This window comes from Spodoptera frugiperda, chromosome 16 (assembly GCF_023101765.2).
Source record: "Spodoptera frugiperda isolate SF20-4 chromosome 16, AGI-APGP_CSIRO_Sfru_2.0, whole genome shotgun sequence".
NCBI lineage: Eukaryota > Metazoa > Arthropoda > Insecta > Lepidoptera > Noctuidae > Spodoptera > Spodoptera frugiperda.
The window spans coordinates 5,845,725-5,861,326 of record NC_064227.1 but is presented as its reverse complement, the minus strand read 5'-3'; the positions used below and the strand labels follow the sequence as shown (position 1 = coordinate 5,861,326).

Here is a 15,602-nt window from a genome sequence, read left to right as displayed (position 1 = left end):
TACCCTATTTACAGCTACTTATTGTTGATCAAGTGATTATTTAAACTATTATTAATCCTTTACAAGTTTACAGATTTTACTGCCAACTGCCAAGCTAGAGGACACACGTTTGACTTCTAGGTTATCGATTTTTCGAAAATATCTCAGTACTTATTATTCTGTGTCTCAGTATCTATCTGCTCGACTTGACTTCATTACTTGACGGATAATCTCCGTAATTATATAACTGCTGTGAACTGCTATGTGTATGCATGGTATGTCTTATGATAGTATATAATATGTTTTGTTACACTGTATTTATACACTTTTTATTCTTGTCACTTTGTTGCACTGCATTACCTAAAGGTTGGCTAGCAAGAATGCCTATGGCATTAATCCCACCATTGTATTATAAAGTTGTAAAATGTTAAATAAAAAAAAATGTACGATTAAGGGTGCTTTTCCAGAGATGTGTTCTGCTAGGTTGCTGTGGATGCGTTTGGCTTCCACCAATCATAATTATACTTGTTGTTGCATTGTCCTCTATGATTAGGAAAACAGTTGTAGTCTCGGCGTTAGTCCGTGGCGTCACACATAATTTTAAAGATTAAAAGCTTAAATTTCTGAACGCAGCCATGCACATTGGCAACACTGCGTCTGCAACACTAATTTCATTCGGATTTTATGTCACGTAACGGCGTCACGTTTTCCCACCTTTTTACCAATTTTTAGTTAAAATAAGTGTTTCTAAAACTGTAATATGGGAAAGATAAAGTCGGAGTCAAGATCTAAACTGCTGAAGAAATTGAAGAAACTTGAAAAGGAACTTTTGAGCTCCGATTCGAGCGATGATGGTACGAAAATGGCCGGCCTTTCATCTTTTGCAAGTTTGCAACAAAGTTTATAGCTTCGCTATGCAGCAAAACATTTAACGCTACACCGTTTAAAGAACGTGTGTTTTTACTTTTGTGCCTGTGCGTCTTGCGCTTTGCATGTGTATGTAAAGGACGCGGCGACATTTTGCTATTTCATGCGCGATAGATACTTATGTACAAGGAATCGCACGAGCATTTACAAGGCCGGTTATTTTCTAGCAAGAACTGGCCTGACCTGTGGGACGTCCTGCGGGGGCGTACGTGGTCTACAATGGCTAAGTTATCAAATAATCAACCTCTGGGGTGTTCTGTGGGAGCACACGCGGTTGAGTCTTACTAAGCTATCAAATAATCAACCTCTGGGGTGTTCTGTGGGAGCACACGCGGTTGAGTCTTGCTAAGCTATCAAATAATCAACCTCTGGGGTGTTCTGTGGGAGCACACGCGGTTGAGTCTTATATAACCTTCAAGGGAAGTTCTGCGGGAACTTACATGGTTATATTGTGATGTGGCGAAAGCCACATGCTGTACCATACGCCACATGCTGTACCATAAGTCACATGCTGTACCATAAGCACAGCTTGCATTGTGTTTTACTTCCAGAAACTGGAAAGACACCATTAACATTATCACACTACATGGAGGAAGACATTGAAAATGTCCCTCCGGATAATGAATGCATAGAATTGAGCAATGCTCAACAAAATGATACATATGTACATTGTACAACAAGATGTAAATGTGGAAAATATAGAATCTTTATGAGAATTACCTGAAGCCTTACCACATGAAGAGATGTTGGATCCTCAGGTAATAGACATATAAGGTGTGAAGTCACAGCTGGTGAGAGTAGGAGGAGAGTTACACAAACAAATAGCACAAAGGTGATTGGGGGAATGGCATACTGATGAAAATTCACCGTTCTCCAACATGAAATTAATGGTGCATCTTTTGTTAAACCCGGAGGTAAGCACTACAATCAATGATTAATAATCCCAGAAGTGTGACCAAATGATACAAACAAAACAGAAACAAACCTCAACGGCCTTGGCATGTCTGGGTTCATGTCTTCAAATGTGCATGAGAGATAATTAAGGACATAGATGGATATCATTAGAATACTGAATGATGCTCCAATCCTACTCTGTGACTATAAATTTAGATAGAAAGAGACGTAAGTTCCTCCTGTTATCAGTTATAAATAAAAATGTGAAAGATTTTCTATTGCAATCTGGAACAGAAATCTATCTATTTGGTGAAGATCTAGGAGAAGAGATCAGAACAGCAAGATCAGTCAAGAGATCTGGCCAAGAACTGAGGTGGCTGAAACAAAAAGGTTCACTACAAAGCGAAGTACATGGGTGCCTCAGACAGGTACTCCTAAAATAAATAATAATAAAGCTTTAAACTGGCGGGGTCCTCCTCAGGCAGATGCTAAAAAGAGGGGGGGCCGTCACCCAGAACACCAGCAGCAGTCAGGACCAGGGAGAGCAAGAGGAGTCAACCTCAACGCAAATGAACCAACAGGTGAGTAGACTTAACTACCACTTAAATAATTGAAAACTTGATAACTCAGGATCCAATTATTCTCAGTTGGGTTGCGGGATACTCAACCCCTTTGTGTGATAAACCACACCAGAGTTTAACTCAAGATCGAATTATTCTCGGTTGGGTTGCAGGATATTCAATCCTTTTGCATACCAGAGTTGTACTCAAAATGATAGGTTTTCTGAACTAGAATCTTTACAGATCACCGCAGAAATTAACCAGTTAAGTACTTGCTATGAAAGCAATACAAACTTGCAAACCTGTAAAAAGATTCATTGTGTTCACCTATTTTCCTTGTTAAAAAGAGCAATGGAACTTTTTCGTTTTGTTCTAAGTTTAAAGAATTTAAATAATTTTGTTGAAACTGAGTATTTCAAATTGGAAAATACCGAACAGTGTGCAAGTTTTTACAAAAAGATGATGTTCTTGTCATCTTATATCTGAAATATACTTGTTATATGATAAGTATCAACAAGGATAGTGAGAAATATTTAAGATTTATTTTTCAAGGAAAACACTATCAGTTAAATACTTATGTTTTATTCTTGGGCCTTTGTACGGCTCCATCAACATTCACAAAAATCATGAACCAATGATGGTTTTCTTAAGAGAAAGAGGTTGTATATCAGTTATCTATTTAGATGATTTTTTGTTTTTTAAGTATATGAAACAACTATGTTATTATGTTACATAAACAAAATTGTTATAACAACAGTGTATACAAAACATACAAGCAACTGTGAATTTACTAAAAACATTAGGATTTATAGTTAGCCGAGCAAAGAGAATAGTTAAGTGTGATGTTACAACTGTAACTTTTATTGTTACTATTCAATACTATAGATATGACTCTTAACATTACTGAAAAGGAAAGAAATATATTCTTTTATTGTTTTTTCCAAGCTTATAAAAGAATTACTGTATAAAATTATGATCAAAGTTAGAATTTAGGCTAATTAAAGAGTCTAGGGCTCACATAAATTCACTGGAATGAATAGCTGCCTTTTTTGTTTTAAAAATGTTTGCTTATAAATGAAGAAATAGTGATAATATTACTGCAGTAACCTATATGTATAAATAGATTAGGAGGAATTTAATATAATTTTTTACATAGGATTTCTAAGAATATTTGGCAATGGTGTGAATTTTAAAAGACTATTGTTTGATGCTAATTACATAAACACTAAAGATAGTGTGATAGCTTTTTTGAGTCTAGAAGGAAGATAGGAAGATAGACATTACAAAATGGGAACTGAGCAATATAAACAATCCAAAGGTTATTGATGAAATTGGTAAATCTTTAATTGATTTATTTGCATCACATACTAATGCAAGGTGTTGCACTTATATGTCATGGCAACCAGACCTAGGAGCTGTTGCAGTTGATGCTTTCACCATTCCTTGGACTAAATACAGCTTATTTTATTTATTATTTCTCCTCCATTCTCTATGGTTCTTAAAACCCTAGAAAATAAATTACAGACAAAGCAACAGGTATAATAGTTGTGCCCCATTGGGTCACTCAGTGGTTATTGTTAATGTTAATAGATTATTGTTAAAGGAACCTGTTATATTTTTACCTTCTAAGTCCTTATCTTGCATAATTCCAGATTGTTACACCCCTTTTATAAGAAAGTGGTATTGATGGTAGAAGCATTATCAGGAAAACATAGAGTTAGGAATTTGTGATGAAGCAGTTCTTGTCTTGATGAATTCAATATCTAAAGATACTTTGAATCATGCAAATCATGCATACATGTGCATTAGTATCATAGGCTAAGTATTTAAATCCATAAATATAAACATTACTAAGCCTACCATTACTGAAGTTATTCAGTACCGTACTTTGTGATTCAATGAAAGAGTTACAGTTAGTAACATATGGTAATTTGAATTCCGTAAGATTAGCTCTATCATTAGTTATAGGACCACATTTGGATACCGATCATTAGATCAAAAGATTGTTCAAGGGATTTTTTAAATTAAGACCCCCAAACCCAAATATAATAATACTTGGGATATGTCTTTGTACTTGATTATATTGAAAAGAATTATACTCTAGAGAAAGAATTATCTGCAGATTGTTACCAAGAAAACCTTATTAACGTTGGCCACGGGTTAAAGGGCTCAAACAGTAGCCCTGATTAATATTACTAATATAATGATTAAACAAGACTGTATTAATCAATTCATCAATCTATTTGTATAAGATAGATTGATCAAGACTTTAGGACCAAACAGGGTCAACTTTTTATAACTGATCCTTTTCTTTAATGCTAGGAAAGGAGTATGTCCAGCCACTGCGGTGGTCAACAATTTTAAAAGTTACAAAGGGTTTACGTGATTTTAAAAGTACTAGCTTATTTGTATCTACAAAGGAGCCATATAAAGCTGTGTGCTTCAGTACAATCAGCCGTTGGGTCAAAAGAGCCATGAAAGAGAGTGGAATTGACACTAGTGTATTTTCAACACACAGTACCCGACATGCAACAACATTAGCAGTTTTCAGCAAGTGGGGAAGTATTGATGAAATACGACGAACGGCTGCTTGGATTGGAGAGTCTTCAATTTTTTGCAAGTTTTTTCATAACAGACCAATAATTAATAAAAGTTTTCTTAGAACCTTTTCTTCAACAATGTGAATGATATTTGGAATTAGTTTGAATTACGCAGTTAATAGATATATAACTGTTCAGTTATATATTTAATTAAGAAGTGTATATTTTTTAAAAAATAACTCTGTTGATTGTTATTTTTAAACAAATGTTTATTGTTTTTACAACTGGTCTTTGAACATCTACAACTGTTTTCCTAATCATAGAGGACAATGCAACAACAAGTATAATTAAATAGTCAAACGAACTTACCTGTAAGTGAAGTTCGACTGTAATTATTCTTGTTGTTGCATTGTCCGAAGATGATTAGTCCCACCCTACCCAGATCCTTCATGTTATATAAATATAAACATGAACCCTATGTTGTAAAACCAATAAATGGCTATGAACTTAATGAAATTAGTGTTGCAGACGCAGTGTTGCCAATGTGCATGGCTGCGTTCAGAAATTTAAGCTTTTAATCTTTAAAATTATGTGTGACGCCACGGACTAACGCCGAGACTACAACTGTTTTCCTAATCATCTTCGGACAATGCAACAACAAGAATAATTACAGTCGAACTTCACTTACAGGTAAGTTCGTTTGACTATTTAATTATTATTCATTCTTACACATAGCTTAGCAATGGTAGAAACGGACTCAGCTAAGCTACCTGTTTTTAATGGCTAGATGCGTGCTATGGATTTGTGCTATGGATGGCTGCCCTACTATCGATACATTGCATACTCGAGCTGCGCATCTTCCTCGCACAGCTACTTTGCGGTAGCGCATCTTCATAGCACATCTTACTCGCGCCGCTACATAGCTTAGTATCAGTGGAAACGGTCACATAGTTTCATAGCTTAGCTATTACATCTTTATAGCATAGCTACATAGCATATCTCTAGTGGTAAAACACCCTTAGTAAGATACAGTGTGATGGAAAATAATATTAGTAGTAGTCAATTGTTTAATAGAATTACACATTAATTATAAAACAAATCAGTAAAGCCTAGAAAATAACTTAAACGAAGTTTTATTAGCAACATATTTTAATTAAGTTATTAAACTGACATGGTCTCTAACACTATTATTATAACTTGAGACGGGATATTTACCATGTTCATTTATTTCGACGAGTTTCCGATATTTCGGCACTGTTGCAAGCATCATGAACACGGATGAACTCATCCATCCAGTTCTAACCAGTACCAGGAACCAGTTCAGTTCATTCATCGAAATAAATAAACATGGTAAATATCCCGTCTCAAGTTATAATAATAACGATTAATTATAATAAATAACTACGCAACCAATATCTCTTCGGACGATTAGCTATGAATATTTTATCAGGCGTTCATTTTATTTTATGACTGAAATTGAAAGTATATAAGTTCCTTATTTATTATTTTCTAAATACATATTTACGTAAAAACATGTATGTAATATAATGTAAATTCCCAGTTACGTGAATAAATAAGTATTTAGATAGTTTATTTGTTTCTTAAGGATTAGCATTAGCAATAACATTTCGCATCGATCCTTAAATATAAATAAAATTTATATTTTATATTGCCTCACTATGTTATCATAGAGGCAATTTCATCTGTTTTGTATATTTGAAATAAGTAAGCGTGGGTATATAATTATGTTCATTGTGGGTAAGTGATACACATTACACATGTAGGTGTTCAAATAAAATCGATGATTGTATGACTATTAATTACCGTCACACATGCTGTGAAATAAGTTTTTGTACCTATCTAGCTCCAGTAACTCTTAGTTTTTAAAGTCATATTGGATTTTAATGTACCTAATAGGTAAATGTGTATTGTGTGTTCTGTACCAAATTGTTAGAATCAAAGCTAAACCCTGGGTAATACCTATATATGACTGTGTTATATTTCTGCTTTTGTAAGGGATAAATAAAAATGCAGTTTTTAAGAGATAAAATTAAAAAGAGATTATTTATTGGAAAATAAACTTAAACCTAAATAAATACAACACAATTCAGTCTCAAAACATACGCTTTGGAATTGGAATTCGCAATAATTAAAAAAGCCTACGCGACTAGAGTAGAGGCACTACTTTACTTCTCAGCCACTCCATTGCTGCTGCTGCTCTGGTCCTTGATCTCCTTGCGGACGGGGCCAGTCTGTGAGATGGGCACCTTCCTCTCCCCCTTGATGGCTTCAGGGACCTTCCTGGGCGCTGTGATGGTCAGCACGCCGTCCGAAGACAGCCGCGACTCCACAGTCTCGGGCTCCGTACCCTCAGGCAAAGCGTACCTCCTCACAAACTGCCGGCTGATGAAGCCATGGTCATCCTTCTTCTCCTCGTGTTTGCCCTCCACCACGATGAAGCCGTCAGCTGTCTTCACGGAGATCTCTTCAGGTGCGAAGTGCTGTACATCCAGGTTGACTTGGAATTTATCCTTGTCGGACTTGATGCTGGATCCCATGTCGCGGTTCAGAGCTGCCAGTTGCCGCCATGGTCGGTAGTAGTCTTCGGAGAACATGGGAGCTGCCACAGCCGTGAGGAGGTCGTCAGGAGTCAGGGCCAGCCCGAAGTCCTGGTCCAGGAGCCGGCTTGGCCAGTAGTGGTGGGAATGCATGTGGCGAGGGCGCTCGTAGCCGAGAACAAAAGGTAGCAGAGACATTTTGTTGAGTATTGAGTATTCTTCAACGAACGTTGAGAATTGAGAGTTGGGTTTGTAGCGTAAAGCTAGTTTTCACTTCGATCGCTCGAGTATGAAATGCATGCCGGCCGGTAGGAGCGCGCGGTTTATATACTCGCCACAGAGCGCCATCTAGTAGCGCGTAGAACTACTAGAAGAGTCTCGAATTCGCCAGACGATTCGGCGCGTACTGACGAACTCATACTCGCGCAACATGACTCACACATTGAAATGTAGTGCTGACAGCGCCATCTGGCGGCGAGTAGCGCATTCGAGAAATTTCGCTCGGGTGGGTGTGCGATCGATACCAGTCTGTGTACAGACGCGAAATATGTGACTCACACATTGATACGTTTTGCATGTTATCGATCGCTGAGCGGCTGAAGTCGGGAATTTTCGTGAAGTTCGATGGCCTAACGTAGTGTGATGTTAGTAAACATAATTACATAACCACAATATTTACTGAATTCTGTAACGTTCTATGTGGGTGGGTAGACAGATTTTTCAAAAGACGGTGACAACAGATGAATTTAGACAGTCCCAGCTACGTTCACTATGATAAGATTGGATAGGTCAGTAATTCAATCAATCACACGAGAAATATTAAGTATAAGTAGGTAATGATTTTTATAAAAGTTTATAGGTAGGTACTGGATTGCTTTAGAAGAGGGTATTACTTATTACAGAGTTTATAGTCGAATCAAATGAAAAAAGTACCGATTCAGGCTAGATACCTGGATAAATTAAGTAGGTGATGCGATGATTTTAGTTTCGAATTTGTCAATATTCAGTAATAATACTTTAGTAGGTACTTTAATGAAGTTAAGAAATCTGTTTCTTTTGTTGCGGCTGTTTCTATCTTATTTTAGCGACTTAATTTTTTACAAGAGTTCTAGAATTCTGAAGTTTAAGTCAAATTAAATACATTTATTTTGAAAGGAGTTTTTATGTGGTTGTTTTTTTTTTCTTATTTTAGCGACTTTAATTTTTACAAGGGCTTTAGAACTCAGAAGGCCTAAGTCAAATTAAATACTTTTTTTTTTTAAATATCAAAAAGGAATGAATTTGACTAGCTGGAAACAATCGTAATTTTAATAATTTTGTAGTAACAGTTAGTACCTAGTTACCAAGGTCACTTATACAATATACATACTTACCTATTATAAATATGCAAAGGGAATTTATTCGTCTCCCATAAACAGCGACTCAACAGGTTCAAATCAACAGCATCCTTATATTTTCCTAGTTAAGATCGACTTTGGCTTATCTCGATATAAAGGTGTTCGTTATAAATGACCTTGGGACTTTTGAGTAAGTATTCATCCACGAATTTACTCGACTATGTACTGGAGGGGTGGAACTTTCTGGAATTTGCGTGACACAAGGACTTACTTTCTTAGAAATGTATGTACACGAGGACCGATCAATAATCAGTCTCGAACAATGCGGACTCAATGTATAATTATAGGTAATTGAAATAGCTATAGGTACTAGAGGACTGACCGACAGATAGACATTTTTTTTTATATTTTATGATGTTGGCTTTGATGTTCAAAAGTGCCTATCGGTCTATTTGGAGTGAATAATTTTGACTTTTACTTTGACTTTGATTTTGATGTTAGTTATATGGATTTCTGCCTAAAACCAAGGTCTTTGGTCAAGATTTTCGATTAAAATCGGTTATTCATAATATCCTGCCCTTTGGGTCAAGATTCAGCTTGGTATCTATGCATGACAGACAGTTTTTTTTATGGTATAAGCCAGTAAACGAGCAGACGAATCACCTGCTGGTAAGCAATCGCCGCCGCCCATGGACACCCGAAACACCGAAGGCGTTACAAGTGCGTTGCCGGCCTTTTGGGGATAGAAGATCAGTGTATAACCTACATTCAGATAGGTATCTTCAAATGGATAGGTAGCTTTATAAGCAGTGCTGTGTCTACCTGGCTACCATGATAGGTACAGAATCCATAAAAATGCTAGACAACGCTTCAGTGTACTATTTACAGGTATGTTTATAACCGGATTCATTTATGTTCAGTTACATAAAAGTAAATATAATAGCTCTGTTAGGATGCATCTTTCTAAAATTGGGATATATCTAGATCAGGGTTTCTCAAATGATGGGTCACGACCGATTGGTGGGTGGTAAGTGAATTTCTAGTGGACCTTGTTTGTTGAAAGATGCAGTAAGTCACTAACCAACCGTTCTGTATTTAATTTTTTGCATTGGTAACAGTTTAATTCCCCAAATGTAGGTTCTGAGTTTGGGAACTTCATTAAGATAGGTCGTAGACCGAGATGAGATGATGAGATGTACCTCTACCCAATCCACATAAGTGGAGATAAAGTGATTCAAATATAAAAAAAAAGTATTACAAGAACTGTATTATACTCGTTGTTGCATTGTCCTCTATGATTAGGAAAACAGTTGTAGTCTCGGCGTTAGTCCGTGGCGTCACACATAATTTTAAAGATTAAAAGCTTAAATTTCTGAACGCAGCCATGCACATTGGCAACACTGCGTCTGCAACACTAATTTCATTCGGATTTTATGTCACGTAACGGCGTCACGTTTTCCCACCTTTTTACCATTTTTTAGTTAAAATAAGTGTTTCTAAAACTGTAATATGGGAAAGATAAAGTCGGAGTCAAGATCTAAAACTGCTGAAGAAATTGAAGAAACTTGAAAAGGAACTTTTGAGCTCCGATTCGAGCGATGATGGTACGAAAATGGCCGGCCTTTCATCTTTTGCAAGTTTGCAACAAAGTTTATAGCTTCGCTATGCAGCAAAACATTTAACGCTACACCGTTTAAAGAACGTGTGTTTTTACTTTTGTGCCTTGGCGTCTTGCGCTTTGCATGTGTATGTAAAGGACGCGGCGACATTTTGCTATTTCATGCGCGATAGATACTTATGTACAAGGAATCGCACGAGCATTTACAAGGCCGGTTATTTTCTAGCAAGAACTGGCCTGACCTGTGGGACGTCCTGCGGGGGCGTACGTGGTCTACAATGGCTAAGTTATCAAATAATCAACCTCTGGGGTGTTCTGTGGGAGCACACGCGGTTGAGTCTTGCTAAGCTATCAAATAATCAACCTCTGGGGTGTTCTGTGGGAGCACACGCGGTTGAGTCTTTATAACCTTCAAGGGAAGTTCTGCGGGAACTTACATGGTTATATTGTGATGTGGCGAAAGCCACATGCTGTACCATACGCCACATGCTGTACCATAAGTCACATGCTGTACCATAAGCACAGCTTGCATTGTGTTTTACTTCCAGAAACTGGAAAGACACCATTAACATTATCACACTACATGGAGGAAGACATTGAAAATGTCCCTCCGGATAATGAATGCATAGAATTGAGCAATGCTCAACAAAATGATACATATGTACATTGTACAACAAGATGTAAATGTGGAAAATATAGAATCTTTATGAGATTTACCTGAAGCCTTACCACATGAAGAGATGTTGGATCCTCAGGTAATAGACATATAAGGTGTGAAGTCACAGCTGGTGAGAGTAGGAGGAGAGTTACACAAACAAATAGCACAAAGGTGATTGGGGGAATGGCATACTGATGAAAATTCACCGTTCTCCAACATGAAATTAATGGTGCATCTTTTGTTAAACCCGGAGGTAAGCACTACAATCAATGATTAATAATCCCAGAAGTGTGACCAAATGATACAAACAAAACAGAAACAAACCTCAACAGCCTTGGCATGTCTGGGTTCATGCTTTCAAATGTGCATGAGAGATAATTAAGGACATAGATGGATATCATTAGAATACTGAATGATGCTCCAATCCTACTCTGTGACTATAAATTTAAATAGAAAGAGACGTAAGTCCCTCCTGTTATCAGTTATAAATAAAAATGTGAAAGATTTTCTATTGCAATCTGGAACAGAAATCTATCTATTTGGTGAAGATCTAGGAGAAGAGATCAGAACAGCAAGATCAGTCAAGAGATCTGGTCAAGAACTGAGGTGGCTGAAACAAAAAGGTTCACTACAAAGCGAAGTACATGGGTGCCTCAGACAGGTACTCCTAAAATAAATAATAATAAAGCTTTAAACTGGCGGGGTCCTCCTCAGGCAGATGCTAAAAAGAGGGGGCCGTCACCCAGAACACCAGCAGCAGTCAGGACCAGGGAGAGCAAGAGGAGTCAACCTCAACGCAAATGAACCAACAGGTGAGTAGACTTAACTACCACTTAAATAATTGAAAACTTGATAACTCAGGATCCAATTATTCTCAGTTGGGTTGCGGGATACTCAACCCCTTTGTGTGATAAACCACACCAGAGTTTAACTCAAGATCCAATTATTCTCGGTTGGGTTGCAGGATATTCAATCCTTTTGCATAGTAAACCATACCAGAGTTGTACTCAAAATGATAGGTTTTCTGAACTAGAATCTTTACAGATCACCGCAGAAATTAACCAGTTAAGTACTTGCTATGAAAGCAATACAAACTTGCAAACCTGTAAAAAGATTCATTGTGTTCACCTATTTTCCTTGTTAAAAAGAGCAATGGAACTTTTCGTTTTGTTCTAAGTTTAAAGAATTTAAATAATTTTGTTGAAACTGAGTATTTCAAATTGGAAAATACCGAACAGTGTGCAAGTTTTTACAAAAAGATGATGTTCTTGTCATCTTATATCTGAAATATACTTGTTATATGATAAGTATCAACAAGGATAGTGAGAAATATTTAAGATTTATTTTTAAGGAAAACACTATCAGTTAAATACTTATGTTTTATTCTTGGGCCTTTGTACGGCTCCATCAACATTCACAAAAATCATGAACCAATGATGGTTTTCTTAAGAGAAAGAGGTTGTATATCAGTTATCTATTTAGATGACTTTTTGTTTTTTTAAGTATATGAAACAACTATGTTATTATGTTACATAAACAAAATTGTTATAACAACAGTGTATACAAAACATACAAGCAACTGTGAATTTACTAAAAACATTAGGATTTATAGTTAGCCGAGCAAAGAGAATAGTTAAGTGTGATGTTACAACTGTAACTTTTATTGTTACTATACAATACTATAGATATGACTCTTAACATTACTGAAAAGGAAAGAAATATATTCTTTTATTGTTTTTTCCAAGCTTATAAAATAATTACTGTATAAAATTATGATTAAAGTTAGAATTTAGGCTAATTAAAGAGTCTAGGGCTCACATAAATTCACTGGAATTAATAGCTGCCTTTTTTGTTTTAAAAATGTTTGCTTATAAATGAAGAAATAGTGATAATATTATTGCTGTAACCTATATGTATAAATAGATTAGGAGGAATTTAATATAATTTTTTACATAGGATTTCTAAGAATATTTGGCAAAGGTGTGAATTTTAAAAGACTATTGTTTGATGCTAATTACATAAACACTAAAGATAGTGTGATAGCTTTTTTGAGTCTAGAAGGAAGATAGGAAGATAGACATTACAAAATGGGAACTGAGCAATATAAACAATCCAAAGGTTATTGATATATACTAATGCAAGGTGTTGCACTTATATGTCATGGCAACCAGACCTAGGAGCTGTTGCAGTTGATGCTTTCACCATTCCTTGGACTAAATACAGCTTATTTTATTTATTATTTCTCCTCCATTCTCTATGGTTCTTAAAACCCTAGAAAATAAATTACAGACAAAGCAACAGGTATAATAGTTGTGCCCCATTGGGTCACTCAGTGGTTATTGTTAATGTTAATAGATTATTGTTAAAGGAACCTGTTATATTTTTACCTTCTAAGTCCTTATCTTGCATAATTCCAGATTGTTACACCCCTTTTATAAGAAAGTGGTATTGATGGTAGAAGCATTATCAGGAAAACATAGAGTTAGGAATTTGTGATGAAGCAGTTCTTGTCTTGATGAATTCAATATCTAAAGATACTTTGAATCATGCAAATCATGCATGCATGTGCATTAGTATCATAGGCTAAGTATTTAAATCCATAAATATAAACATTACTAAGCCTACCATTACTGAAGTTATTTCAGTACCGTACTTTGTGATTCAATGAAAGAGTTACAGTTAGTAACATATGGTAATTTGAATTCCGTAAGATTAGCTCTATCATTAGTTATAGGACCACATTTGGATACCGATCATTAGATCAAAAGATTGTTCAAGGGATTTTTTTAAATTAAGACCCCCAAACCCAAATATAATAATACTTGGGATATGTCTTTGTACTTGATTATATTGAAAAGAATTATACTCTAGAGAAAGAATTATCTGCAGATTGTTACCAAGAAAACCTTATTAACGTTGGCCACGGGTTAAAGGGCTCAAACAGTAGCCCTGATTAATATTATTAATATAATGATTAAACAAGACTGTATTAATCAATTCATCAATCTATTTGTAAAAGATAGATTGATCAAGACTTTAGGACCAAACAGGGTCAACTTTTTATAACTGATCCTTTTCTTTAATGCTAGGAAAGGAGTATGTCCAGCCACTGCGGTGGTCAACAATTTAAAAGTTACAAAGGGTTTACGTGATTTTAAAAGTACTAGCTTATTTGTATCTACAAAGGAGCCATATAAAGCTGTGTGCTTCAGTACAATCAGCCGTTGGGTCAAAAGAGCCATGGAAGAGAGTGGAATTGACACTAGTGTATTTTCAACACACAGTACCCGACATGCAACAACATTAGCAGTTTTCAGCAAGTGGGGAAGTATTGATGAAATACGACGAACGGCTGCTTGGATTGGAGAGTCTTAAATTTTTTGCAAGTTTTTTCATAACAGACCAATAATTAATAAAAGTTTTCTTAGAACCTTTTCTTCAACAATGTGAATGATATTTGGAATTAGTTTGAATTACGCAGTTAATAGATATATAACTGTTCAGTTATATATTTAATTAAGAAGTGTATATTTTTTAAAAAATAACTCTGTTGATTGTTATTTTTAAACAAATGGTTATTGTTTTTACAACTGGTCTTTGAACATCTACAACTGTTTTCCTAATCATAGAGGACAATGCAACAACAAGTATAATTAAATAGTCAAACGAACTTACCTGTAAGTGAAGTTCGACTGTAATTATTCTTGTTGTTGCATTGTCCGAAGATGATTAGTCCCACCCTACCCAGATCCTTCATGTTATATAAATATAAACATGAACCCTATGTTGTAAAACCAATAAATGGCTATGAACTTAATGAAATTAGTGTTGCAGACGCAGTGTTGCCAATGTGCATGGCTGCGTTCAGAAATTTAAGCTTTTAATCTTTAAAATTATGTGTGACGCCACGGACTAACGCCGAGACTACAACTGTTTTCCTAATCATCTTCGGACAATGCAACAACAAGAATAATTACAGTCGAACTTCACTTACAGGTAAGTTCGTTTGACTATTTAATTATACACGTGATCGTGGTATCAACATCAACGGTCGTCGCATAGGCCAGTACAAGCTTCATTCGAGCTAAGCTACCATTTATTTATTCTCCATGGTAACCAGTATTCAGACGGACTACGGACCTTGAATGCTCAAAGAGTTACAAAGTGAGTCCGTTACTCACCAAGGTCACTTGTAGTCGTACCCTATCCCTACATCAACAAATACACCTTTAAAGGGTATGTTTATACAAAGGGGTATCGAAAATGTTCGTTATTTTTTAAGACTTCAAGGTTCTGAGATATTTGCGAACTGCTAGGGAGTGGAATTCTTTTGCCGGAGTCTGTGTTTTCTGATGGGTATAATGAGTGTCTTCAAGGCTCATAGTGAATAGGTTGCTCATGGGCAGACGTGCTCTATCTCTCTCTCTAGGCGAGAGATAGCGGTCTAACGTTGACCCATCAAATATAAAAAATAACGATTTTAATACAGGAATTGTCTGTTTAGAACTCATTACATTCAATCAGTTTTAGT

At 35.9% G+C, this 15,602-nt stretch overlaps 1 protein-coding gene and 2 long non-coding RNA genes across 3 annotated transcripts; 1 reads left to right on the top strand and 2 right to left on the bottom strand.

The window, feature by feature from the left end:
• The first annotated feature begins 2,177 nt into the window (after positions 1 to 2,177).
• LOC126911608 (uncharacterized) lies at positions 2,178 to 14,341 on the top strand. Its single transcript, XR_007706132.1, has 2 exons — positions 2,178 to 2,381; positions 11,884 to 14,341. It is a non-coding gene; the product is annotated as an uncharacterized LOC126911608 (long non-coding RNA).
• On the bottom strand, positions 4,249 to 14,123 carry LOC126911609 (uncharacterized). The gene is made up of 2 exons (XR_007706133.1): positions 13,978 to 14,123; positions 4,249 to 4,499 (listed from the first exon to the last, which is right to left on the bottom strand). It is a non-coding gene; the product is annotated as an uncharacterized LOC126911609 (long non-coding RNA).
• LOC118280733 (protein lethal(2)essential for life) lies at positions 6,935 to 7,767 on the bottom strand. Its single transcript, XM_035601078.2, has one exon. It carries the CDS (start codon positions 7,654 to 7,656, stop codon positions 7,087 to 7,089), a length of 570 nt encoding a protein of 189 aa, XP_035456971.1. The 5' UTR covers positions 7,657 to 7,767; the 3' UTR covers positions 6,935 to 7,086.
• Positions 14,342 to 15,602: the final 1,261 nt, after the last annotated feature.

Coding starts and splice junctions, on each gene's coding strand:
- LOC118280733 (XM_035601078.2), bottom strand. CDS start 7,656: ATGTCTCTGCTACCTTTTGTTCTCGGCTACGAGCGCCCTCGCCACATG.